This window comes from Hippocampus zosterae, chromosome 18 (assembly GCF_025434085.1).
Source record: "Hippocampus zosterae strain Florida chromosome 18, ASM2543408v3, whole genome shotgun sequence".
NCBI classification, from domain to species: Eukaryota; Metazoa; Chordata; class Actinopteri; order Syngnathiformes; family Syngnathidae; genus Hippocampus; species Hippocampus zosterae.
The window spans coordinates 15,465,792-15,492,804 of record NC_067468.1 but is presented as its reverse complement, the minus strand read 5'-3'; the positions used below and the strand labels follow the sequence as shown (position 1 = coordinate 15,492,804).

The 27,013-nt window shown below is 47.5% G+C and overlaps 1 protein-coding gene across 1 annotated transcript in view; it reads left to right on the top strand.

Moving 5' to 3' along the window:
* Nucleotides 1-273: 273 nt before the first annotated feature.
* LOC127591227 (ephrin-A5b-like) overlaps nt 274-27,013 on the top strand; it is a 43,423-nt gene continuing 16,683 nt past the window's right edge. Inside the window, exon 1 of the mRNA XM_052051142.1 lies at nt 274-1,426. Coding sequence (XP_051907102.1) covers nt 1,302-1,426 — 125 coding nt within the window. The 5' untranslated portion in view covers nt 274-1,301. The remainder of the gene's footprint in view (nt 1,427-27,013) is intronic.

Sequence of the window (27,013 nt, the reverse complement as noted above, 5' to 3'; positions counted from 1 at the left end):
TAGAGAATATTGACTTTTAACTAGCTCGAGTCTTTCATGGTGGAAAAAAAGAAAATCAACTTGCACATATGTAATGGCAAAAATTGTCATGTGATTGTTGACTTCTGTTTAACTTTCCAACAAAAGGGAACGTTTTAAAAGGCGTGCCACTTTGTGAAAAGAAACGTAAAACGCAAATGGAAGCGGAGCTTTGAAAACAAAACCAAAAAAAAAAAGGAACTTTACCTCCTTGTTGTGCTAAGAGGAGGCTGTCAAAAAAGAAGCTGGTTGCGGTTCCATGTTGACGATAAGATCCGTTCGGGAATCTGAGACGCGCCCCGCAACGAACGATGTTGTTCTTGTAAATAAGACCGCCGTCATCCCAAATCAAAACGTGCACGCTGCAAAAAAAAAAAAAAAACGAAAAAAAAAACGGGGATGCTTCAAACCACACACAACGGAGATGCATTTTCTGCACGCGAATTCACAATCGCATTATTTTCATTGGGAAAAACCTCCGATTTTAGTTTGGAGGCGTCAATTCATAAGACGGCGATACAGAAACAACCCGGAGGATGTGGACACTTTTTTTTTTTGCAGCGGGGCTGCGGCTGGTACGACACTGAGTAGAGAGAGGGAGTGCGGGAGGGTGGGGGGTGGGAGGTGATTGTGTGGTGGGGGGGTTGGTCCAGGGGAGAATGGCTGCAAAATCCGAAGCGCACACTTGGTCTGGTTGCAAACGCCGCCTCTCGCCCGCGCTCGATCCGTGCGACACCGTCCGTGGACGTTCCAGCTCAGAGCCTGACTGCGTGTTGGTGAACGATCGTGAGGACTAGTTTGTGGTGGTGGTGGGGGGGCTTTTTTTTCTCTTTTTCAATTTGCATCCACGCGTTGAGCCGTTTGCCGCTTTTTAGCGGTCGTCGCTCTCGTCAGGAACATCGGCGAGAGATTCTCAGCTCAGAAGATTCCAGCGACGATGGCAGCATAAGGACTCGATTTCCCATTTTTTTTCTCTCTCTCGATCCAAGTGGCGCATTTCACGCCATATTCTGCCCTCACAAGCGCGCGCCTCCTCTCAGGGATTTTTTGCAGCGCAAATTGGACAAACTGAGTTGAGTTGAGTTGATGGAAACTGCCTTTCTCCTTTAAATTTACTTTCTGTTACTTTTGCTGAAGAAGAAGAAAAAAAAAAGGTCCAGAGGACAATTTGATCAGACTTATGAAGTAACTTCAGGGGCTCGACGAACTTGACTTGCAACCACATCGGTCAGAGAAGCTTAAAATCAAAGCTGGAGTGGCGTCGCTTTGGCTTGGTCGCAAACATGCCGCAGGTGGAAATGCAGTTTTTTCTCGTCCTGGTCGTCGTCGTCGGGGTGTGCGCTCAGGATCCGGCTTCCAAAGTGGTGTCCGACCGCTACGCCGTCTTCTGGAACCGCACCAACCCCAAGTAAGTCTTTCCCCCGCTGTGACTGACTGACACATTTTTTTGCTTCATCTCCAAAAAAACCGATTTTTTTTTTTGCAAGCACGCAAAACAATGTTGATATCCTGCCGCTAGAATTATCGCATCATCATCATCAACTCACAGCGATTGGAAACGCGATCCTGCTGCCCCCCCCCTCTCCACTCATCTGATGAATCATATTCCCCCAAACTACTGTTCTTGCTGCATTTTATGAACAGCTGACTCGCAATACTTTTTTTTTCATACCTGTGCGCCTTTACGCACCTGGAAACATTTTTTTTAACATTGTGCTTTGCGCGTACGTCAGTCGGTCAGATGAGGAATAATGTCGACTCTCCTTTACTCGAATCTCATTGATGAGACGAGTCCCCCTTTTTTTGTTGCTTTTTAAATTTTTATTTGAGAGGTTTTGTGTCCCTTAAAGTAGTGCAAAAACATTGTTTCACAATCTCAATCCATCTTTGAGTCCATACGTAATTCGTTGGGATTATTTTGTTTTGCTGGGTCTCAAACGTATCCATCCCCCCAGTTGCCTGAAAGCCAATGCGTTGAGACAAATCATTTCTCAAGAACCAGAATTGGGCTTGATGAGATTTCCTGTCAAAACGGCGCAGCGAGGCAGTCGCCGCGCGTTCTCAAGCCGAGCCAAGGCAAACCCCATGGCGAGATTTTGCTTTTTTTATCCCTTACGTTGACGATCCCGATGCAAACGTCGTCGGAAGATAAAAGGCGGATGGATATCTGTCGCCGCTAAGCGCTATTGGTTGGGCGCCCTGGCTCTCATCCCTTCTGTTGGCCTTCAAATCATTCCCGAGTCTGGATTCTTGGCTTCCATGCGCCCCCCCCCCAAACCCCCCCATCCCGTCTTTAACCTCCCTCCGCCCGGCTCAAGCTGGGCCAGACAATCGGGGCGCGTACGGAGGTGGCCGAGACGCTTGCTAGTAAGGTTCAGGTTAAGCGGCGCGAAGGGGGAACCCCTTGTCAGGGTCAAAACCGGGCCAGTATCGTCACTTACGGGGCACCCAGTGGCGGGGTTTTATTTTTTCGGCAAGGCACCCCCGCCTGGACTTTGTCTCGAGAGAAAGGCAGCGAAATAAATGAGTAACTCTCAATGACTGCGCCCCCTTTCTCATTCATAACTTTCATCCGACCCCGAGTCGCATAATGTAGGCAAGCGCCATTCTGAAAGACCCCCCCCCCCCCACCACCACCACCACCACCCCCGGTTCCCCTTTCTGACCTTCCGTGTTCCCGACATGCTTGCGTCTTGCACACCCGTAACGCTTCGGCTTCATGTAACCGCAGCCGCTGTTGGCGCTGGGGGTGGGGGGGGGGGGGGGCTGCTGCGTTTGAGTCCCAGCATTGGCGTTCTTCTGTGAATCTCTGTCGCATATTTGTCCAAAGTGAGGACGAATGGCATCTACGGGAGCTCGAAATATGAAACGGGAAGTGAGTTGTGAAATAAGAAACCGCTTATTGTATTTTATTTTTTAAGTTGACATGATTTCAGAGAGGGCAACAAAGGAGCCTTGTTGTGATTTTCGGTTTGATATGCGGGTAAACGTCTTTCCCCGACTCGGCGTCCAGGATGAGGGATTTACAGTCCAACCCGCAGGATGATTCGGCTTTGCCCGGCCTTTGAAAAAGATTCGGTAATTGACGGCGGCGGCATAAAACTCGATGCCGTTATATTGAGCGCAACGCTCAGCCCGTCTGAATTTGGTTAGCGAGAAACTCACAAGTGAGTGATGAGACTCCTCAAGTTTATTTGGTGTTTGTTTCGTCGTTAAATGTCCCCAAAATATGGACTTTATTCGACTTGGTTGAAGAGAACACGATTTGTAACCGTTGACGACTTTTAAGTTTGCTCCCGTCTGAGATGATCTGCTTTTCAAGGGACGCCGCATGCGCCTCATTGGCTGCGCTTCTCCTCTGTAGTTGCTATGCAGATTTTTCGCAGATCTGGACTTGGCGCCCGTGCGGAATTTGGAATCGTACGGAATACAGAAGAAAGGCTCGACTCAAAGGTGTAGAAAAAGGCGCGTTTGCAACGACGAGGGTCGCTACCATGTCATGACGCTAGCTTGTACTAGCATATATATTTTCATCCGTATCCCGTTAGTCCTTATAAATCCTTATAGATCCGGAATGCTTTCATAAGGATTGATACTTACGCCATTCATTTGGTCACGTTTTGTAAAAATAACTCATTGGTTGCTCCTATCGCAAACATTTTGGTAAGCGCACGATCTTACAGATCAGAACGGGGCAAAGAATCAAAACCCGTCTTGGATCTGCGGCCTACCGATCCGGTTTTTGCTCGCGTCCACCCCCCGTTTATTCGGTCTGAGTTCCAAACGTTCCGTTCATGGCCTGCCGCTAGAAAATTACTTCAAAGCCATAAACATCTCAATCAAAGCAATGGAAATAAAAAAAATGGTTGCTTTTTGCGGCGGGAACGCAAAAAACGAGCCACAGATGTTCCTTGTCAGCTCCGCCGTCTGTTTGGGGGCACCCAAACGATTGAAGAAATTGTGCGAGTGGGGTATTTACCGCCGCTCTGACAAGGAGCTATTAGCAAAGTCCCCCGCTCACCCGCTCTTTAGCCGCTTCATTAAAAAGCCACCCGGGTCCATATGGTGGCGTTGATGTGACCCAAGGTGTTTATTTGTCTCTGATGGGGGTGGGGGTTGGGGGGGGGGTGATCATCGAGAGAATTCAGGGCCCCGAGGTTTGCCTTCCTAATCTCTCAAGCTGTTTGTGTCTCGGACGCCATGGAAACCGATACCCGTCCTCATCAAAGAAGCTCATTGGGCGGGACTAACGAGCTGACAGCTGGGGAGGGAAGGTATCTCGGCATTCTGCGGGAGCACCGTCACCTCCCGAGGGGGGGGGGGGTGACAATAGTCATGCAAAGCTTTCCGCAGCAGATGCAAGCCATTCCCCCCCCCCCACCCCCCGTTCTCACGTGTGATCATATTGGCCGAAGAGACCTCGGATACGCCGATTCGCGCCGTCAACTCTCGGTGCCGACTCGAGCTTGGTGTTTGTTGATGTTGGAGCTAATCCACCCCCCCCCACCGTGCGAATACCTCAATATGACACTCGTCCACTTTTCCTCTCCATGGCGCATTGACCTCCGCTATTTGTTTTCTGCCTTTAATCTTCACTTAAAGGAACAATACTCCACTTTTCACCGGGTGACAAGAGCCATATTGTGAGAGTTTCCCCAGCGGTGTTGTGAGTCGGCCCGTTTGCATTGTGTCAAGTGTTTACCCTCGCGTTCCCCCCCTCTCGGCCTTTCCCCCCGGCTCCCTGCCGACTCGGTTCCGCTTGGATTAAAAAAGGGACACAAAAAGGCAACCGCGTCCAAATATTGACTGGGTCTCAGGACCGATTCTCTCTCTCTCCCAGCGCCGGCTTGAAAGAGCGCTATTGTTTGTCTCGCCATTTCACTGTGCGGGGAGACGGGACGGGGAGAAGGAAGGAGATGGAGCAGGGGCGGTGGGGGGGGGGGTGGGGTTACGTTATCCGAGTCAGCGGAGGGAATTTACAACTGGCGGGACAATACGACACGGCCGCGGAGGTGAGAGGCGCTTCCTCGGAAGAGGCCGCAGGCTACGCGACAGGCCTTCGAGTGGCAGGGCGCGGTCGGAACCGGCGTGTCCGCCCAGAGGATCAAAAGAGAGCTGAATGAAAGTGATTTCCTGCCCCCGGGGAGCTTTCAAATGTATCAATAAGTATCAAAAAGAGGAAACCTTTTGGGCTTTGCCTTCCATTTCGGAACCCGGCGAGAGCGATTTTTAGGCCCCAAATGAAAGCGTATCAGCAGCCTACGAGTCCAAATGAAAGGCATGAAAGATGTTTCTCGTAGAATGATCGTCTCCACAAATCATCGGCCAAGTACAGAGTCCAGAATACTCCCCCCCCCACCTCCCTCAAACAAGCCCCTTTCCCCCCTCTTTACAAGGTCGAGCATTGCTTCATTTGATATATGTATCCGCCCTCCTACAACTCGGTGTAGCTCACCCCCCCCCCCCCCCCCACCCCCCCAGCGCCTCCATAGTTCCTTTGTGAGAATTAACCACCGGATGAGTTAAAATGCCGAGTTTGCCTTGCATTAGTCGTGCCTGAATCCTAAGTCCTTGCGGGGGGGTGGGGGGGGGGGGGGGGGTCAACGGTCCCGTGGAGACGCCCGTCATTCCTTATGCTCTCGATGACCCCTGCCTGCAGAGAGGAGCAACCCCCGGACCCCCTTTTTTTTTTTTTTAACGCTCTGACTAATAACCCTCAGGCAGCTCGGCTTTGATTGACAGCTACTAGTGACGAGAGGTTACTATCTATGTGTGGCAAGAGTGCTGCTTTGCAACAAGAGGACTCTTTTTTTTAAATCTCTCTCTCTATTTATACTGTATATATATATTCTCACAGTCACATACACCAACAGGACCTTTAAAGTGGAATTTGCGAGAATTCCTTCCCAGCAAACTCCAGTAATGCTTCCTTGCGCTCAGACATGAAGCTACACGCTAATGATCTCGTCTAGTCAGGCAATTATTTATTTATCTTTGTCCGCACGAGCCATCAGTTGCAATACAACAGCGAGACAAGCCATGGCAAACGCTGCGATCTTTCCAAAAAAGCAAAAAATAAATAAAAATAATAATAATAATAAAATACAGCACAACAAGTCTATTTACCTGGAAAGGAAGAGTGTCATCGCAGCAGGCGGAGGCAAAAGGTGTGAAATTGTTTGACGTTTTTCTGATGTGCGAATGCTCCGGCGAAGGTGTGCTGAGCTTTCAGCGCGCTCGCAGAAAGGCAAATTCTTACTTAATGAGAGAAGTCAAGTGTCGGTCTCCTGAAAAAAAAAAAAAAAACGCGTTTTCTCATCGGATGTGAAACGGATTTTGGGTTTGGTAACAACTGGGCTGATCTTAAAATGTTTTCTGTGTATGAATCTGGACAGGAAATGATTTAAGATTGTCGGGATTCATTGAAATGAAGGGGAATTGAAAAAAAAATGAGGTCTCCGTTAGCGTGATTCAGAAATGAAAAAAAAAATCACATCCTGAAAAGATATTTTCACGTGAACTTAAATGGACGCCTGCGCTCCACACATTAAATCCACTCTTTCATTTTCCCTCATCGGTGTCAATGATTTGAGCAATTCTCCTTTCGACTATGATACATTCACGCACAAAGTTGTCTTAAAACCGAAAAAAAAAGCTCTTTGCTCTGGCGGAAAAAAAAAAAAAGATTTGAAATGTTTTGGGTTTTTTTTTTCTTCCTGCTGCCACAAAGGTCTCCCCCGTGTTGTGATAAGATATTGCGTGACTTTAGCTTTCTTCCGTTTGATATGCGCCCCAGTCAATGGATTAGCGGGAGACTCTTCAGGCCTAATCTCGGTTTCACTCGACTGCACAGAGATTCACTTTTTCTGGCCGTTCCAACCACGGCGAGGCTTTTTTTTTTTTTCTGAGCGCCGTTTTAAATGTGAGTGGTGAAATGGCATCCCCCGTGTCTTTGTAGGCACCGGTGAGGGTATTAGCAAAGAGGCTCTAAGGGGCTTAAGAGGTCAGCCCTCCTTTTGTGCGGAGACACAAAACACTTCCTGTGAGACCCTTCACCCCTCTGTGTTCCTCCTTCAGAAAGCCAGGTCCTGCCTGACCATTCACATTAATCAGCCTTACCTCCTAATGACCGCGGTAAAGCTCTTCAAAACTGCTTCCGAGGCGCTCCTAAAGAGCCACTAAGCCGCTAACGGTTTGCACAAGTCCGCCGCACTTTGCCACCCCTCCCCAAAGACATACGTTCAGAGCGTGGCGGGAATTTGGAAAGGAAGTCGGTCGATGTGGTCTTGCCAAAAGAAATGATCTGTGTTTCTCGACTTCTTATTGTAAAATCCAAGTGGCAAGATTGCGACTTTGCATGATGTAAAAAAGAAATGAATTCAACCCAAATATTGTCGAGTCACTCATTCACACTCACTCCCCCCCAAAATTTTATTGAGTGCTGATTGACATAATCGAACACAGTCGAGTTGTGGTTAAATTGAGCCACGCAGACGTGATTAGTCAGCTGATGATCAACTCGGTCCGATTTTCGGCGGACCTTTCGTATGACTGGAGGACCTATTATGGAATATTTTGCTCCTGTAGGATTTCTGCCGGCTTGGTGCTTTGGGACTTGTGAAATATTGAACAGGCGCTTTGTGATCTTACGATCGAGCTCGGACAAACCTTCACACGCAACCGGGAGAAATCCAGGTCAGAATGGGAATGGCTTGAATCGAGGCCTTGCCATTACGTCGCCTTTTTTTTCCTCTCCCTCCCTCTCCGCAAATACTTTTCCGGGACTGTTACTTTGATTCTGGGGATGAAATCGTTTTTTTTTTTTTTTAATCAACTTAAGCACAGGTTCATTTGCTAAACCGTCAAAACTGTCGAAATCTCTTTCCGTGACGACGTGTCTGATTTCTCCTCTTTTGTCTTTCTTCCTCACACTGTGTGGCGGCGCGCCCGGCTGAGGCCGCCATTTTCATCCAATTCGACTCCATTTTGTCTCCGAGAAGAAAAAAGTAGGTTACGAGCCGGAGTCAGTTACCGATGAACTAAATCGGTGCACTTACATTTTTATGTAAAAAAAAAAAAAAAGGATACAATTTCGAAATCTGACGGTGTACATTTTTTTTTCATAGATACTTTATATTATTGATGTTCCCATAGCGATGTGATGTCTTCTCACGGATTTTCTTTGGAATTCCTCACGTAAACTTTCATCTTAAACCCTTAAACCTTAATTATTTTAAATATCCACATTTATATTATATATTCATTTATTTATATTATAACATATAAACATAGCATCTTCATATACAAGCTAACTAATAAGCTAACTAAGCTAATGACATTTGTATATATTAGCCTAGCTTCTCCACATTAATCGCTCACGTTTGTTTTATATACACTCTTAATTTTCAGTGTGAAACAAAAATTTACTTCAAGAACGCCATTAAAAGTCAGAGCAGTTTCACACGTGAGGCGCAGCGGCGTCTGAAAAGTTTGCGCCACAAATTGTTGTCACAATAACACGATCTGTAAAGACTTAGTGACCAAGTCTCCCTCAAATTGTTTGGCATTTTCACACCCAAGTTGCTGATATTTTGATAAACGGTCGCTTAATCCATAACACACTAATCATCAAAACTAGCTAGCTAGCTGAAAATAATGGTATGCAATAACTATTCTCTTTTTTGGGGAAGTGGTTGGGGGGGTGGTTGCAATGACATTTGTCCGAGCTTTTTTAATGCCCTCCGTTGTGGCTACCTGGTGCAGCTCTAGCATCTGACTTTGTAGCCGGGTGCTCATATCAGTGGTCAGTCAGGGCAGCGGCGCGACGGCGGCACGCTGCGAGCGCTGACATCCGTGATCCCCCCCTTTTATGTCTCGACTCCATCAAGGGCCCGGAGTTATTCTTGTGCATAATTGATGGAGGAGTTAGAATAGCAGAAGTAATGCGATGAGAGGGTGCAGCCGAGCGGAGCGAGGGATCGCGTGCGTGGGGCTGCAAACATTGCAGGGGACGAGAGGAGGGCATCTGGGCCGAGCCGGTCCCGCCGCCGAGTCCACGCAGAATATGTCATGGCGCCAGCCAACCACAGCCCCCCCACTCCTTCTCCACCAATGACCGGAGACCCGTTCGTTCCCGGATACGTTGTTGGCTTCCGTCGTTGTATGTATTGCTCTTGGGGAAAGTTTGGGTCAGTCGGAGAATTCTTCGGTAAGGCTTTTCAGCGCGAGCGGTGACACGGGCGGACGTCACGGCTTCCACAAAGAGGAAGCTAATAGTGCAACGTGCCTGTATTGTCCGTTGGAACAAAAGAGACAATGTCACCGAGAAGCAACCTGATCCCCGCGGAGGAGGTTGCTTTCAGTCTTCAAACTCTTGTTCTCTGTCGTCTTGCAGAAAACGCAACAAGGGACGATACTGAATTTCTCAGTTGGTTCTCTTCATGTGAGCATTTTATGAACACCTTTCAAATTACGTTCAAGAAGAACAGAGAACTTGTTTTTCACCAACCGGTTACCAATCAAAGTGTTTTTCTGCTTGCAAAAAACACAGACGGCCACATTCAGAAGCAGGTAGTGAAATATTGACTATTTTCGGGAAAAAAAAAATACCTGATGTATTTTTTATTTTTTTGCAGGGAAGAATCGTGATTCATATTTGTTATGAAATGCTGAAGGAATAAACAAGTTCAAAATCGATCGAGCAAAATGTACAGCATCTATTTTTAGATTTAATGAATTCTTGAGATCGATGCAAGTGCAAATACAAAATTATGCAAGCGCATATCCAATTGAAATGTAATTATGAAAATGAAACACACATTAATAAATGAGTTATAACGAGTACTAAATATCAACATAAACAAGCGCAATGAAGTAGTTAATGGTAAACAACAATTGTCGCACGTCAAGATTTGAATTGTAAAGTTTTTGAGGGTCTCTATATAAAATGTGCTACTTTTGAGACATGTTCATAGATTGTTTGCTGTTTGTTTTTAATGCCCTTATGTGTAAAATATACGATGAATACAGCTAATGGTCATTTTTTTGTCATTTTGTTGGCAGACGTGTTCTTGCCTTTATCCGCTTGTTAGTGTAATAAAAAAAAATAAAAAATCAGTGAGGCTGTGCAGACTTGCAAAATAATTTGCAGAGGCAGTAGCTGTTGTCTGAAGTCTGCTGGGGGAAAAAAAAACGACTTGACCAGTAGAGCACTTAAGAGGTCATTGGACCTTGACTCAGCCTATTAAGGTCATAAAAGCAAAGTCATAAAGATGTTTGATTTGCTTCCTGACTATTCTGGCTGCTTCGGTTTCCGTCCGTATTCTTTATGGCTAACGACTCATATTTCTGTCTCCGAATCTGCCGTGGGAGAAAGGACAAAAAGGTTCAAGTGGACTTTTGGGAGTTGCAAAAGCAAAAGGTAATTTTAAAAAGGAATTTAGTTGGGTTTTATTTTGTTTTTTTGAGGAGGGGTCACAAACATATTTGTCATTTAAAATAAGCCAAATATTAAACTTGCGTGATATTATTTCTGTGTTATTCTCATTAATATAATAATATATATATATGCTCATATAATTTGGGTTTTTGTTTGACAAAAAAAAAAAAAAGTGATCAATACTTTTCTTCAAATTACGCATTCAGTTCATTATATTTTATTTCGGCGTGTATACTTTAATGGTAAACAAACCGCATTTTAAGGAATCAGTCAAGGCCGCCTGTTCAAAATTTGCCATTCAATGTTAGCAGCCGCTCTTTATGCTATAACATAAATAAAAACGTCGCCCACTGCAGAATGTGTACGGCATATCTGAAGTGAAATTGTTTCTGAATGTGCACGTATCACTGTGTACATTTCTTCATTATTCATTATTGGGAAATAATTCCATCCGTAACAATGTGACTCTGCAACTGCTGCAACCAGCGCAACTGCTTTCCTGTGCCACCGTGATTTGGTTACACGTATCATTTGTTGGTGGTGTTTTTTTTAAATGCTTGGAAACGTATAAAGAGTGCTTCTGAGTTTATCAGCAAAAAAAAAGAAAAAAAAAAAAAAGAAAAGAGAATAAAAATCCTGTCCTAGGGCAAAGAATGTCATTTGCGTGCTCGGACCTTGCTTTGATATCACCACGTGTCAGTGGCTTCAGGTTCCAAGTGTCTCACTCGCCCTCCGTTTCTTGATTTCAAGATATTTGGTTATGGGGGCTTGACGAAAGGGGCCTAAAATTGACCCGAGTGTAAAAATACAACCGTGGCCGCTCCTCGGGTTCACGCGGTCCTTCCCGAAGCAGTCAGGTCTTGACACACGATACACCGAGCCTGTGGGGGGGGGGGGGGGGGGGTGCTTTGAGAAACACGGCAGCTAAAAAGACGTCACGCACGTTTGCCACTCCTGTACGGAGGGAGGCCCACACTAAAAGTTTGCCCAGCAACCCGACAGTGCATAGTGGGAAACATTCTGCTTAGGTGCCGCAGGGCCGTTTGACACGTTACGCGTTCGTATCACTTCAAAATATATTTATAATGACCAAAAAAAAAATTGAATTGTCATTTTATTTGGTCAAGTAAAAAAGAAATTTCAATCCATTTTTGTTTTAAATTACTTGACAGTTTTGACACTTTAAAGTTACATGATGATAAACAGAAGTAAGGTCTTTGCCATCTGGCACCTGCAATGTCAAAAAAAAAAAAAAAAAGAAGAAAGGTTGCTGCCCCTCAACTCAGCTTAAAAATGGATCGATATGCAAATGATTAGCCCTGACTTAAGGAGGGGGGGCCAAGGAAGGCTGCGTCGTCTCCGAAAGTCACCAATCAGGGTGGAGCTTGCAACCCGAAAAGAACCAATGAGCCATGAAGCAGCCGCACTGCCATTGGCCCGCTGAGAACGGATCACCAAAACGATGCCAGATACGCCAGCGTCGAAATAACCCACACTTTCTTATTGCCCCGAAGGGAGCAGGGAGCCGCATTCATCCTTGCCGCTTTCTTCAAGATGGAAAGTGAAAAGGCAATCGGTTGTTATTTGTATGATCTTCTGCGTGTGCATCCTGCCAAGGACTTGACAAGGTTACAAAGAGCTCCTTACTTTCAATTTGAACCTCTCGTGCTATTCCCTTTGCGTTTCCAGCACAGAAAGCCCCCCCCCCCACCACCCCACCTTCAACACACACACATACACTTGCAGAAGGTGAAAAAAAAATATATTTTGCAGAACCGTTTTACTTATATCCATTGTAATATTCCAACACAATTATGTCTAAATTATGATTTCATATTATTGTATGCATTGCAGTGCAAAAAGTTGTTCCCTTTGCACGCCGATATTTTAACCAAAAGATTATTTTATTCCATTTATGAGGCGAACACTATTTGGCCTGGGTTCAATGACCAATACGAGCCATGATCTGAAGCTAAGTGAAAACATTATAAATTTATATATATTCATATGATTTGGGTTCAACTTGCTCTGCTTGATCATTGTCACGCCACATCGTATCACCATGGCAACCTCGACTGAACGACGCAGCTCATGAAAGTCACACTTGTCATATTGAAATCAAATGCTTTTATCATCAATCATTTTTCAACCTTTCACATCAATCTACGCGGCTTCAATATGTCAGTCACACACGTCACGCGTACGTCGTCCGATGCCGTCTTAACCTTTGTCGTCGATTCACGGAATTGTTGATCCAAACAAAATGCATTTCATTTCAAATCTATTCTATGACTTTATATGGTTTTATTTGATCTTATATCGTCCAAGATCAAACTGCAAAATCCGCACAGCTCATCAGGGCTAATTCTGTGTCGTTACACGTTTATAGCACACAATTCCACATAATGAACGAAAAGATGAATACGTAGGTGTTTTATTTGCAGAAGCAAACAAGCAACGTAGGAAAAGATACATGGGTGTGGGGGGGAGATAAATGAAAAAAAAAATGAGAAGCACCTCCGTCCTCGCCTGCCATCCAGATGCTGACTGCTGTTGCTCTGCTATCAAATAGGACAGCGTCATTATTTCCGCTCAGTCCGAGAATTTGGCGCTTTGAAGTAAAAAAAAAAAAAAAAACCCAAAACAAGCCAAATTCCTTCACCCCTGACCGTTCAGCTGATTCTCTGCCAATTCCCGCTTGTCCATGTGCGCGACATTCACATCTGCAGCGCTCGTTCTCTGATGACACAACGGGATCAGTTCCACCGTCAGACGCCGGACCTTGGCGTGGACGGGATGTTTTTCATCTTTCAAATTAACCGGTCGGCTGAGTGGAGTGTTTGAGCTGATTGGAGGTCCTTTTAAATGGCTTCTCCCTCCATTTCTCAATCGAGAACAAAGCCGGTTTTAGAACGGGGGGCCTCTAAAGTGCATATTTGGGCGCAGATGCACCGAACTGGCCGGTGCGGTAGACTTTGGGGAGACGGCGTGACACAAATATGCCATTGGTGCCCGCGTGCATGCACAGGAGAGTTCACGCCATCTTGTGAGCACCGTGTCACAAGTTGATCCCGTAAATCAGCGGTTTGATCAGAAATTGGGATTAATCAGCCGTGAGACAGTCTGACTGAGGTGCGGTTTAGCATGTCGGACTAAGTGCAGCTCCGGCCGTCTGGCCAGTCCCAAATGCTTTCGAGCTCAGCCGAGCAGACGACGAGACAGGAGGCCGGTGGCAGCCTGTACCAGGAATGCGGCGGCTTTCGTCTGGCATTTCTTCAGAACAATACTTTTTTTTTTTTTAACCCCTTTGATTAACGTGTGCACCAGACTCAGGAGTGATAGGGTGGAGGGGGAGGGACAAAAAAAAAAATCGAGTCTCTATTGCTATTTTAGCAGCTAGAGTGATACACACACACACACACACACACACATACCTGTATATGTGTATATCTGGGTATATATATATATATATATATATATATATATATATATATAATATTATATATATAAAAGTGCCTTTGAATTTTGTGAACAAGTGCCATGTGTTCAAAACGAAAGGAGAGTGGTACTGTAACCCCTGAGCAAGAGGAGAATTTTTTTCCCCCTTATCCAGTTCCAACCTTTTTGAATTTTTTTTTCAAGAACAGACTGGAAAAAAAGTGCCTGTTGTCCTAAAAATTGTGAGAAAAAAAAAACCAAAACACTTTGGGCAGGAATAACACACACACACACACACGTTATATACTGTACGTGTATATACAGAATATATAATATACACTGTAGGGAATTATCTTGTGTGTATGTGTGTGCGTGCGTGTGTGCTCAGTATTCAATTTGAAAATAGTTTCCCAAACATTTTCCATCCAGAGACGGTTCTCGTCATAGTCGTCTTGGATGCGGCATCTGCTTGGCAAATCCAAAAGTGCAGCTGTCGGTTCGAGCGTAGCCATTTTCCAGGCCTCTTCACATGAAATACTCTCATAGGAGCAATGGGAATATGAAGGTGGCGGCGCTTTTCAAGAATTCAAAGTCCCATTCCTAAAGCGGGGGGGCAAACATGAAACTGTCTCGTCTGGACGGCGGAAGCTGTGTGACGGCACAACGGTAGCTTCGCTCGGAAGATTTTGGGTCAAGCAGTTGTGCATGGATGTAGCTCTGGTTTTACTTGTGAAGCGGCATCTGCGAAAGCGTCGCGCCGCGTCGACTCGCCTCACTCGATTTTACCCGATTTTGCCTTATTTGCGCATACGAAATGCCACTCGACGCTGGCGCAAGCGCTTTCAAATTCAGCAGACTCACCCGGCGGCGGCGGCGGCGGCGGCGGCGCGTCGCGTCTTGCGCACGCCGCGCCCTCCCCACCAAACGTTCGGTCTGCCGCCCTTTTGTTCCGCTCCAGAATGGAGTTGACGCGTGTGAATCCCAACGCGATAGCATCGGACTGGAGAGTTCATTATTTGTCGCTCTTCTCACGAGGGGGGGGGGGGGGTGAAAAATCATTCCTTTGTTGCCCTTGGAAGAAACAACCTTCCTCTGACCTCATGGTGAGCGCAGCGCAATGTCAAAGGCCCTTGCGCTTTGCAGGGCGGAGCCACACCCACTCTGTTGTCTCTAACCCCCCCACCCCCAAGCCGACCGCCATCTCACAGAGAGCAAGAAAAAAAAAACGGCCTTGTTGTCAACAAATGTTTGGACATTGGCTTTGAAGAGGATCTTTTTTTTTCTCCATGTCCGGATTCTGCATGTGCAGCTCCACAACACGCCGATTCTCGCATGAGGTTCATGCTGATTCCAAGATCCCTTCAAGAAATGAGAGGTTTCCCTCGCATCATCTCCTCGAGTCGAAACGTCTGTTCTTCATTCGTCCTTCAGGAAAAATTTGATTTTGATGCCGCGCTTCTATGAAAAGTGGCCGTTTGGGTTGAGACGGGCGAGTCTACTCGTGAGCCCGCCGTTACCAAACAATCCAACAGAAACTTTTATGAGGCACTTGAAATGAAAATCCCCCAAAAAGGCAAGCGGCAAAGACGTCCCGTTTTAGGAATTTGTCTTCTAGAAAGTTTTGATGGATCAATGACTCTGTTGCATTTTTTTTTTTTGTTGAAAAATTTCTATCATCACATTTCTAGCAGCTTGTTCTCACTAAACCGAACGAGGCTCAAGAAGTTCCAAATGTCCCCCCCATACGGAGCCAGACTCCGTCACATGCATTATTGGACATTGGATTGCAAAGCGTGAGGCGTCACGAGAGGCCGCTTCACCCCCCCTCCCTTGAGCTTGGAAGTCCTCGCCTTCATCTTTCCATCATGTCCCTCTTAGTCCGTTGCATTGAAAGGGCTCATTTCAGCTCCACGAAACCTTCACGGGAAGCGCTCGCTTCTTCTGCGGCCAAAGAACCGCCGCTGTCCCCCGCCCGAAGGGCCGAGCCCATTTTATTCCCGTTCAAGCGCCCCCCCTCCCCCACACACACACACTAATCCGAAGGCCGTCTTCTCGGCGGGGCCGGCGTAACTTCCAATTTGGAACCCGGTCCTCTGCCATGAACTTGGCTTTCCTGCCCCTCTTCAACCCCCCCCCCCCCCCCCCCCCCCACTCACGTCAGCGGGCCCTGGCATTCATCTTGAGCTTTTTTTAAGTGTGTTCACTTTGGATGGCGATGAAAGGACCGAGGGGAACATGGGGATCCTAAATCACTTAATGAGGGGAGACAGGCAACGCTTTTGTCCAGCTTGTTCTTTAGTTGCGTCCGGCCAAAGGCCTCTAACGGGCTCTGACACCTTCGCTCCGCTGCAGACTCAAGAGTGTGTGTGTGTGTGTGTGTGTGCGCGTGTGAAATTGCGCCGGTGAATCGCCAGCATCCCTTCAGCTGTCGGCTTCTCCGTCCGTCCAATTTTTTGCTCCGCATCTCGACATTAATTCGCATTTCCTAACTACATGGGCTTATTTGTTTGGTCTCCCGGCAACAGGAAGCGTATTTGTGATTTGCGGCGGGGGTTAAGCGGGAGTGTGGGGGTGGGGGGGGGGGCAGTGGGGGTAAGAAGCTGCACATTGTGTAAAGAAAGACGGCGTCGCTCCCTGCGGGTGTTTGGCCTCGGCCCGCAGATAGCATGCGAGCACGTGCTGACTGAGCTGGCGGATGAGGGCCCCCCCCCCCCAAAGAAAACGTTTTGTCTTACTATTTCTTAAAAGACGGTATAGAACAAACAGCTTTCAACTTGAATTTCATGGAATAGGGGTGAATGATTTCAGGAACAGATCATATTGCGATTTCTCCGACAGATATTGCAATTTTCAATTCAATTCACGTTTTATTTTTCCTTCGACTCACTTTTCAATACAATCGTCACTATTTAACGGGAATGTTTGAATGAAATGATCCCCGGGGATGTTTATTTACAGAAACATTGCAACATTATCGGGCTGGCCCGAAAGTGGTGGACCCCAAAAAGCAGACAAGAGGGAGGAGCAGGGTGAACTTGACGCATTGTATTAAAACACAGGAAATAAATCCGGAACAAAGTCCTAAGAACAAAACGAATCCAAAGTAACAAACAAAACCATGGCAGAAACTAAAACCTCAATAACAAAAACATGACCGAAACATGACTGAACAAACAAACAACGACGCAACACTGAGTCTTCGGGCTCTAGTCCTTTTAAAGCACTAATTACATAACGACCAACAGGTGTGCAGCTGCAGGAGGAGCCCTACAGCGCCACCTGTTGGTCTCAAACCGAATCATGACAGAAAGCCTGCAAATAAAATCGCATTTCAAAATTGATGATTGCCGCATTCAAAAGTTGTGGTTTTGTTGAATTCTCCATATTTGGATATTTCTCTTGATATGAAACTCGCTTTGATATGAAACCCCGCCCCCCCACTTCCATCGCAAGGTAAGTCGCGTTCACCCGGGCGTGCTCAATGGCGCGCTGACCGCTCTTTCCCCCCCTCGCTCGTCCCGCCCCCCCGCTTCGCCGATGACGTACCTACCCGACGTTCACATTAGCACTCGGATGGCGGTTCGGATTTAACAGCGCTAATAGCGCCATCTAATGTCTTCTCTCCCCCCCTCTGTCACACACACGTACGCATTTCACACGCGTCGCCCATGCGGATGGACGGGGCTGGAAGGCTAGTCGAGTTCTGCAAACTCCTCCAGAACTTGGCCCGCTGTGGGAACCCTGGCACCGAAGTGCCCTGGCGTGAACCATGAACATATCAGCTGCGAACAGTTGCCGCCTCGACGGGCGCAATTCCGTCCGCATGCGCGGACGTAATTGCGCGTTGCTGCCGCGCCCTTTCCAGCCAAGATTTATACGGCGCTCTCGATTTAGCTTCGCCGCTGCCGCTTCTTGGCTGTGAAACCCTCAGTGTTCTTTTCATCTGGGCAACGTCGGGAGGCGGGGCGGCGGGGGGGCGTGGGGGTGTCAGGGGGGGGCTCCTCCTTTCAGCGTTGTCTAAAACAAGAGGACCGCAATCAAGTTCCCATGGTAAATCACACTCCCGTTAACATTTCAAGCATCTCCTTGAATGCAAACCGAGAGCGGCACTGCATTAAAAAAACGTTGAGGGGGGGGGGGGCGCCAACGTCGTCATGTAAACAAATGCGAGCGCCAAAGGAAAGTCAAGTCGCATATCAATCAGTCCTGATTTTTGGCAGAAACGCGTTTGAGGAAATCAAAACGCTTGAAGCGAACGTTTGACGGCAAATTACCTTTTTTTTTATTTCTTGTAAACAAATAGTTCTGGATTCGTCAGGGGGAAATGGAAGGCTTTGATGCGTCCATCATATTTGCCACAAGCGAGTAACCACACATGAATTCGGCACGATGATGAAGTGGACGATGAGTCCAAAGACATTCGGAGGCTTTCGCCGTCTTGATGAACTTTGGTTCCAACTCCGGGCTAGCAGTGGCCGCGCTTGCTCCAAAGCTTGACTTTGGAAATGTTTTGGAGCACTTCAACATCCCGCCGTGTACGTCTTGGCAGAGATATATGTATTCCGCGGACATGTTTATTTCCTGGAAACCCCTTCCGAGAGCATCAGTGAGTGCAGACTTGATGGATACTAATCCTAACCAGGTGGGGGCTAGGAACTGGGGGCTGGGGGGTCTCAACTGTGGTTCTTACAGCCGAGTCGAAAAATATACTTGAAGTTGATATATACGTACATACGTACGGAATTATATCACTGCCCTACATGTGGAGTCACGCAGGACCGGACAACGCGACAAGTGTATTTGGTTCACACTTAAAACGAGGCAAGTGGATGGAGCGCGGGACCATGAGAAACCTCTGACATGAAAGAAAATTCTGATGACACCTAATCAAAAAAATAATAATAATAAATTCCGTCGGCGGCCCGGTAGTCCAGTGGTTAGCACGTGGGCTTCACAGTGCAGAGGTACTGGGTTCGATTCCAGCTCCGGCCTCCCTGTGTGGAGTTTGCATGTTCTCCCCGGGCCTGCGTGGGTTTTCTCCGGGTGCTCCGGTTTCCTCCCACATTCCAAAAACATGCGTGGCAGGCTGATTGAACACTCTAAATTGTCCCTAGGTGTGAGTGTGAGTGGTTGTTCATCTCTGTGTGCCCTGTGATTGGCTGGCAACCGATTCAGGGTGTCCCCCGCCTACTGCCAGAAGACAGCTGGGATAGGCTCCAGCGCCCCCCGCGACCCTAGTGAGGATCAAGCGGCTCGGAAGATGAATGAATGAATGAATGAATGAATGAATTCAGTTTTCTGTCATTCTGACGGAATTTCCCCTTGTCAAGCCAAACACGGGATCCCTTTTAACCACTGCCTTGTCGCATCTCATGGCGGCAGTCTCCTCCGTGGCCTCAAGCAGCAGGGGGAGGGAGACGGAGACACTTTGGTTTATTTTATTGACGACCCGTGGAAAGTGTCCATTTTGGGCTTTGCTTTTTATGGCCCGCTTGACGAGGCGTTCTTATCGCGGAGAGTCGACGGAAAGAAGAGATGTTAAAAACATGCACTCGGGTGACCCGTTTTGCCGATTGAAGAATCAGAATCACCTTTATTGTCATTGTATAGAAATTTGGGTTTTCCACAGCGATTAATAAGAATGTGGATCGGAAACGACAATGACTCATCGACGGAACAGCTTGGACATGATTGTTTTTAGTTGGCAGTTTAAATGGGTTGATAACAAATCGCTAACTCTCACCACTTGGGCGTTTGATGCGGCGCGTACGCACGAACACGGAGGGGCGCCGCGTCCCGACAATCATGGCAAACTCAACACGGAGTAAACGCCGTTTCCTGCTTATTCTTTTTTTTTTCTGCCTTGATGTTAACCGGACTTCACCTCTTGACCCCTCCATTCTTCGGCCTTCCACAAAAGCTTCAGACGTTGCTCATAGGATCGTCACCCAACGGCCCCCGTACCCCCGCCCCCCCTCTCTTCGCAACCGCCCCGTTGCCATTGTCTAAATGTCACCCGATAAACAAACCACTCGTTCATACCGAGCCGGAACAAAACACAGCATCGTCCATTCACGCTGCGATTGTCACACACTTGAACGAAGGGCGCAACCCCCCACCCCCCCAACCCAGAAAAAAAATGGGAAAAATACACAGCTTGTCTCCTTTCTCTTTCATCATCAAGGGAGGGGTGAGGGGGGGGGGTCTGGACCTTGTCAACCCGGCTCAAAAAGGGCATCATAGCAAACGTGACATGCTAACCAACCCCCGAGTACGCCTTTCTGCCCAGTGATTTGCGAGCGCAGGCCAAGAAAAGGCCCATTGTGGCCCGGCCCGTGTGGCTAATTAGCGCGTATACACACATGTCAGTTGTCCCGTCATCTCGCCTTGTCCGAGTCGAGACCTTCATGAACGTGCGTGTTGTTGAGAAAGGCGCATCTCGGTTCAGTGCTGTTGCGGTCTCGTTACGCAACGAGCTCGCTCTTGACTTACGGCCGCCGATGGCGCGATATCCACGCCGGGTCGTGCTGCGGGAGTCCAGATCCGTTCATGCCCTTTTGGGAAACTTGAATGGACGCCCCGATCAACAGTTTGTCGAGACGTACGTTTATCGTGCCAAAGTGAGGACGTGATTTCAGTCAATGATCCACAAATATCTTCTTCCATCTTCCAAGCCGCTTGATCCTCACTGTGGTCGCGGGGGGTGCTGGAGCCTATCCCAGCTCTCTCCGGGCAGTAGGCGGGCGACACCCTGAATCGGTTGCCAGCCAATCGTAGGGCACACAGAGACAAACAACCATTCGCACTCACACTCACACCGAGGGACAATTTAGAGCGTCCAATCAGCCTGCCATGCATATTTTTGGAATGTGGGAGGAAACCGGAGCACCCGGAGAAAACCCACGCAGGCCCGGGGAGAACATGCAAACTCTACACAAGAAGGCCGGAGCTGGAATCGAACCCGGCACCTCTGCACTGTGACCCACAAATACACAGACAATATTTGTCCGTTGAACAATAGCAGGGAAGATGTATTTATTTGATGGGGGGGTCTCCCCCGGTGTCCCGTCCATCCTTTTGAGACACCTTGCTGTCGATATCTCAACCCGTGTCTTCCCTGCTTTATCAGCACAAAGATTTAACGGTTTCTTGACTGATTTTCGTGTGCTTGAAGAAGTTGAAGAATTTCAAAGCGGCCCTTTCATCCTTCCCTTTTTCTCTATACGGTCCTCAAAAAAAAATTTGCACCCCCACCCCCCCCACCCCCTTGTTTCAAGCTTTACTCTCACTGTAAATGTCAAGTCAAGTCAAGAGTATTTCTCGAGCACTTTCAAAGAGCCATCGCTGCATACAAAGTGCTGTACATGGAGCGATTTAACATACACAATAAACAGTAAGACGAATCGGTAATAAAGGCGGTAGAAAGCAGCAAACAGTAAAATCAAGAACAAATCTAAGTCATGCTGAGTCGAACGCCAAAGTATACAAGTCAGTTTTGAGGTTTTGTGGTTGATGAGTTTATATGACTCTAATATGCATGACTAATTGCATTTGTGGATTTTAGAGGAGTCTTGCCCGTTTTGACGGTTGCAGTTTTCGAGCATGGATGTTGTTGCGTGCTTCATTTCAAGACTTGAACGCACCGCAAACATTCCCATTTCAGCTCCGCACTCCAATTTGTCTTTGATACGTGCTGCCAGATTCCGCGCGGCTCTTAAGAATATGGTGATTTTTTTTTTTTAGCCTCGCTTTCCTTTTTGACACGGAAGCTCATAAAAAGCCGTTTAGCCGCGGTCGCCGAGAAACCGAGTTGCTGGACGGATAACCCGGAAAAGTCATGTGATTGATGGAGGCTGCAAATAAAAACACTGGTGTATCCTCACGCGCGGAGATTTATTTCTCCACTTGACATGTTTCTGGGTCCGACTGCTTCTCTTGATATATGCTGCCGTGGGACAAAGCGGATTGTATACGCTGTCGACGTTGTGCAAGTTCATGTCATTTGCTTGACTTGGCGGGATGCTTGTATAGGAAATGGATCCGAGGTTTTTCCTCATCCGTCAGGATTTACTCCTCGCCGAGGTCCGTCCCTCTGGTTGCGGGTTTTGAGGTCCCAGCATTTGTTCAGGATCTTTATTGCTTCGAAATCCTTTTGCTTTTTGGTTGCCCAATACCTCGATCGTGACGGATTAGTTGACCGCGAACTGGTCCCAAGTAGATCGCGAGGGGTGTAGGAGGAAATTGGGGGGTGTTGACGGAAGATTTGTGTGTCTGTGTTTCATATATTTTTGTGTTGCAAAGCATCCTATCAATCACATTCACATAAAAAAAAAAAAAATCAAACGATTTAAAAAGTAATAGGTCACTTTGAACCTACAGCGGCGCATTTCGCGTGGTTAGCGGTCAGCACTCAGCAATTGCAGCTTGCGATCAGAGCTGTTGTGAAGTCTCCTTTTTCCTTTCATTCTTATTCTCATTCAAAATGCGTTTCTTGAACAATTCACCGACGGCGCTGGCAAAGAATGGTAATCCGGAGCACCAGGAGAAGCATTTTAAAACAGTCAACGCATGTAGCATTGTTTTTGCACCGCAATAGCAAGAAAACCAAAAGTGACGCGATAAACTCATGAAAAAAAACCAAAACAAAACTATGACAAGAAAAATGGCAACAGCAAGGAGTGTGGAAAGCAGCCCTTGGTCAATAACAGCGACCAAGAGCGAGGAGGCTCGATGACGGCACTCCTTAAATACACAACCGCTTGATTGCACGACGAGAGACAGGTGCGACACTGAAGGGCCACACCCAAATTACCAGCCGGTCCTGAAACAAAACAAAACCCAAGACAAGCCACTGCATCGAATAAGAGGAAACAAATATTGCTGCTGTAGGCTGTAAATTTCCCCAGTGTGGGACAAATAAAGGATATCTTACCTTATCTTAAAATACCCCCCCCCAAAAAAAAGCCAGTGCATGCGATTGTCATGAACTGCCTAGCTGAACACTTTTTACCCACAACTTGAATTGTCCCTTTGTCACTTACTCTTGATCAGAGTGAGATCACCGGGGGGACGGGGGACGGGGGGGGGGGGGGGGGCATCATGAAGTGTCATGAATTGCACCACTTTGACTTCTTTGCTGGAGGTCAGCGTGGGTGACGCAGATTGAAATAGCCAGCGCCACACGCCCTAAAGAATCTTTTCTGCGTTTGGCTCATGGGCGTGCTGAAGAGTTATTGCTCCCGTTGTCTTCTTGCTGAAATTGTTTGTGCGCCTCGGTCTTGGAACGTAGTGAGAGTGGTTGAGAAAATAAATGGAGGAATTGTGGCGCTTGTCTGTGGCGGTGTCGAATTTCTCCGCCTGCCAATATGTTTGGCCCCTTGTCCCGTAAGCTCGCTCGATCATCCGAAATAGAAGGAACACCTCACGTTCTTTAGATATGGTTTCAGAAGAAATAAAAGAGAGGAAGCAGGAGCGCACGTGCTCATTCAGATGAGTCGAGAAGAACGCGGCCAACCCCCCCAACCCCCGACGCGATGCCTTCACAACGCTGGGATCTCCCTTCGGTTGGATGTGGAGCCACTCGCGCTCGTTATTGATTCATTGGAATCGTCGCACGGGCAAGCGCGAAGGCAAATGGGTGCGTATGGATGGCGACGGGCCACGCGCCAGCAGACTGCACGCTCATTAGTTGGAAGCAGACAGCGAAAAAAGATACGAGAGGGAAACCTAAACCTCGCGGGAGTCTTTTCTTTTTTTTTTTTTTTTTTTTTTTTTGGTTTCAGTAGCTGTGTTTGACATTAAGACTGCGTTTTAATATTTGAACTCCACATGGCGGTTTGTAGACTAAACAGAAGATCAGCTGGTGCATCTCTTCGGGCGCTTTGCAGACAGCGGCGCGCTAATACAATTCCTCAGGTAGGGTTCGATCCTTCCCGACTCTTAAAATGGCCACCATTTCCTCAACAGTTCTCAGTCAAGAGGCGCCTTTGCTTTTGGTTTTTTTATTTGTTGTTGTTGTTTTTTTTAAATAGTGTTCTTGCTTTTGAAAATCAGTTTGTAGTACAGGAAACGTATCCAATGGAAAGAACTGGTAACAGGTCAGTGTGCATTGTTTTTTTTTCGTGTAAATGTGCGTGTACGTGTGTGTACATGTGTGTGTACGTGCGTGTACGTGTGTGTACATGTGTGTGTGTGTGCGTAGAATTTATTTCGCAAGTAAATCCCCAGCAGGCAAGGCCGAGTTGTACAATGTGGCGATGTGTCAGGAGTTCCTCATCTGTGTTTGAGGAAGGGATTACGAGGGATGAGAGAACGACATCCGTGCGAAACATGAAGAACCCGGAAAGAGAGAGAATCCGTTTTCTATGAACAGATGCGCCCCCCCCTCCCACCCCCCGCCTGTCTGTTTTCCTTCTTTGGTCGGTCTCCTGCAGCATTTAGCCAGCATTTTTATCCCAAGTGCTTCTCCATACTGTAGACGCAGCATACATTTGAATGAGGGGGGGGGGACCCCCAAGACCCTCCTCAGATTTGTCTTTGGTACCCCCTCTGATCTTTTTCTCCATCACTCGTCGCTGCAACTCCAAATCTCACTCCGACCTGTCAGGCCCAACAGATGAGGAACAAATGGCTTTTGTCTGGCACACAACATGCGGGAGGGAGATACAGTTTATCAGTGGCAGTCTTTGCCCGACACAGCTCCACTGGCCTTAGCCCCCTTCTTCTTGCCCCCCGCCCCCCCCCCTCCTCTTCCTCCTCTCATCTCCCGACTGCCATTTTATCTGAGGAATGCGGGAACGATGGGGACGCGGTGGCGGATGTTGGCGTTGACAGGCCGACACTCCAAGCCGACACCTTCGCCCATGCAGACTCCCATCATTCCTTCCTTATCGTTCGCAATAGCTTGAACCAGCCTCCGCGCGTAGGAGTGGAGAGCAACTTAACTCAACTGTCACCCCCCCCCCCAAAAAAAATAAAAAACCCCGCTTGGCATTCTGGTGATTTTTATTTGAATGGAAACAGAAGTTGGCACTTCTTCACTTAAATTCTGGACGGTTCAGCAAGTGTGTCAGAAGCCAAAAGTCACTAAAATTGATTTACAAAAGCTCTCTAGCTAGGAAAAAAAAATGTTTCTGCGATATTTACTTGGAGTCGATTATTTGCGGGTTGGAAATTTGGCGAACTAACCACTGGGGTGGTGTGGGGGGGTCATCGTGCCCCCGCTATCTTAATCCTTCAACTCAATAATGACATCAAGTCACACTTTCAGCTTCCTTACTCTTGAGTTCATGTTCGTGCACTCGGGCCCATTTAAAAACTCATCCCAGGGATTATTGTCCAATTGCGCCGTGTTCGCTGTCAGCGCCCCCCACCCTCACCCCCCATACCACATGTGCCTATCAGCCGTTGCCGAGTCAGAATCTCGGACTTGTCATTTTAGCTAAGTGCTCGACCACCCCGATGCTTTGCTCCATTTATGGTGTGGTTTTTGAGGGGCGAGAGGCCCGGGTGGGGTGGAAGGGGGCGGGGGGGGTGGGGGTGTGAGCTAGCAACGCCCGAGAAGGTTCGGTGAGAGCAAGGTCGTGAGTGATCGACGGCAGCCCCGTTTTGAAGTGCGACGATGTCAAATACGCGATGATGTGCGCCCTGACGGAGGAAAGACCTTCGGTTCTTGCGACTCGCCAGCTTTCCTCACGTGTCCGTTGTTAACTTTACGCCGACGCGCATGCCTTTTGTACGTGCGGACATCTGGGAACTTCAGTGCCGTGCTAATGAGAAGCAGAACAGGCCCCGAGGTGCACGTCCCTGCGTTTGCGCTCTCTCACCTGCCCATCTTTAAAGCCCTCCTCAAAACTCACTTGTATTCTTTGGCGTTGGACTTAGATTTGTTCTTGATTTTACTGCTTGGTGCTTTCTACCGCCTTTATTACCGATTCGTTTTACTGTTTATTGTGCATGTTAAATCGCTCCATGTACATCACTTTGTATGCAGCGATGGCTGTTTGAAAGTGCTCGAGAAATACTCTTGACTAGACTTGACCTGTGTCACATCATCGCTGCCACGACAAAGAGCAAAGAAGTGAACGCAGAATTTAATAAAATAAAAAACAAATGTTGGACAAGATGGAAACATCAAGGGCGACATAAATGAAATCATTCCTTTGGATTTCTGAAGACGTACTTGTTTTGCTTCTCTAATTCTCCTGATCTCAGTCAGATTTTAGGATAATGAAATGCTGGAATGCAAGACCAACGAGGCAGGGGGGGGGGGGGGGGGGGATCAGGGGCTTTCATCAAAAATCAATTCATCACCAAGAAACTCTGATTGGCAATGATTTGTCGTAATGGTCCTGCCGAGGGGACTTTATACAAAACATGTGTGACAAACAAGGCCTTGAAGATAACACGGACTAATTATGTTCCCCAAACGTCAGAATCCGGATTGTTCTTCAGTGCTGCCGAGTCTCGCTTTTGAACGCAGTGAAAGAAACAGCTGTAAAGATTTTCAGTAGCAATTATGGATGACGGGGTCTTCGGCATTCAATGATCTTTTGAGGCCACTTTCACTTTTGCGCGTTCGGATCATTCGATGCGCGGCAAAGTCAGCCGGAGCAAAAATTGCTTTCGGCGCCAAGAGCGGCGGCGGGCGGTGAATTGCTGGTGTTCAACGTGACACAGTGCTGGCGTTCCGCCAACGCCTCTGATACAATCATCGCTACTTTACACACCAACCAGAGAAACGTTTAAAAAAAAAAAAAAAAGCAATGAAAAATCCGGACACGGTTGGCTGAATTAACACGTCGCTAAAGCGAGTCGTGGATGGAAGTTGCATGAGTGCGTAGAATTCTTTTTTTTTTCTTTTTCACTGAAGGTTTTTTCCAGACACGCTAATGCGGGATGTGGAATTCAAGACAAATCTGGAGTCTGGCTGCAGCAGCCACTTGCCTCCCATCTGCACACGCTGCTGCTCGGGCTCTTGTCACCTGACACCGGCTGCATGCTAACGGGGCCTGTGAGAGGTTCTTCAGGCCGGCAGGCGTATTCACACACACACACACACACACACACACACACACATGGCCCTGCGCTTCCTGGTGACAAGTGTAGAGGGACGTGAGC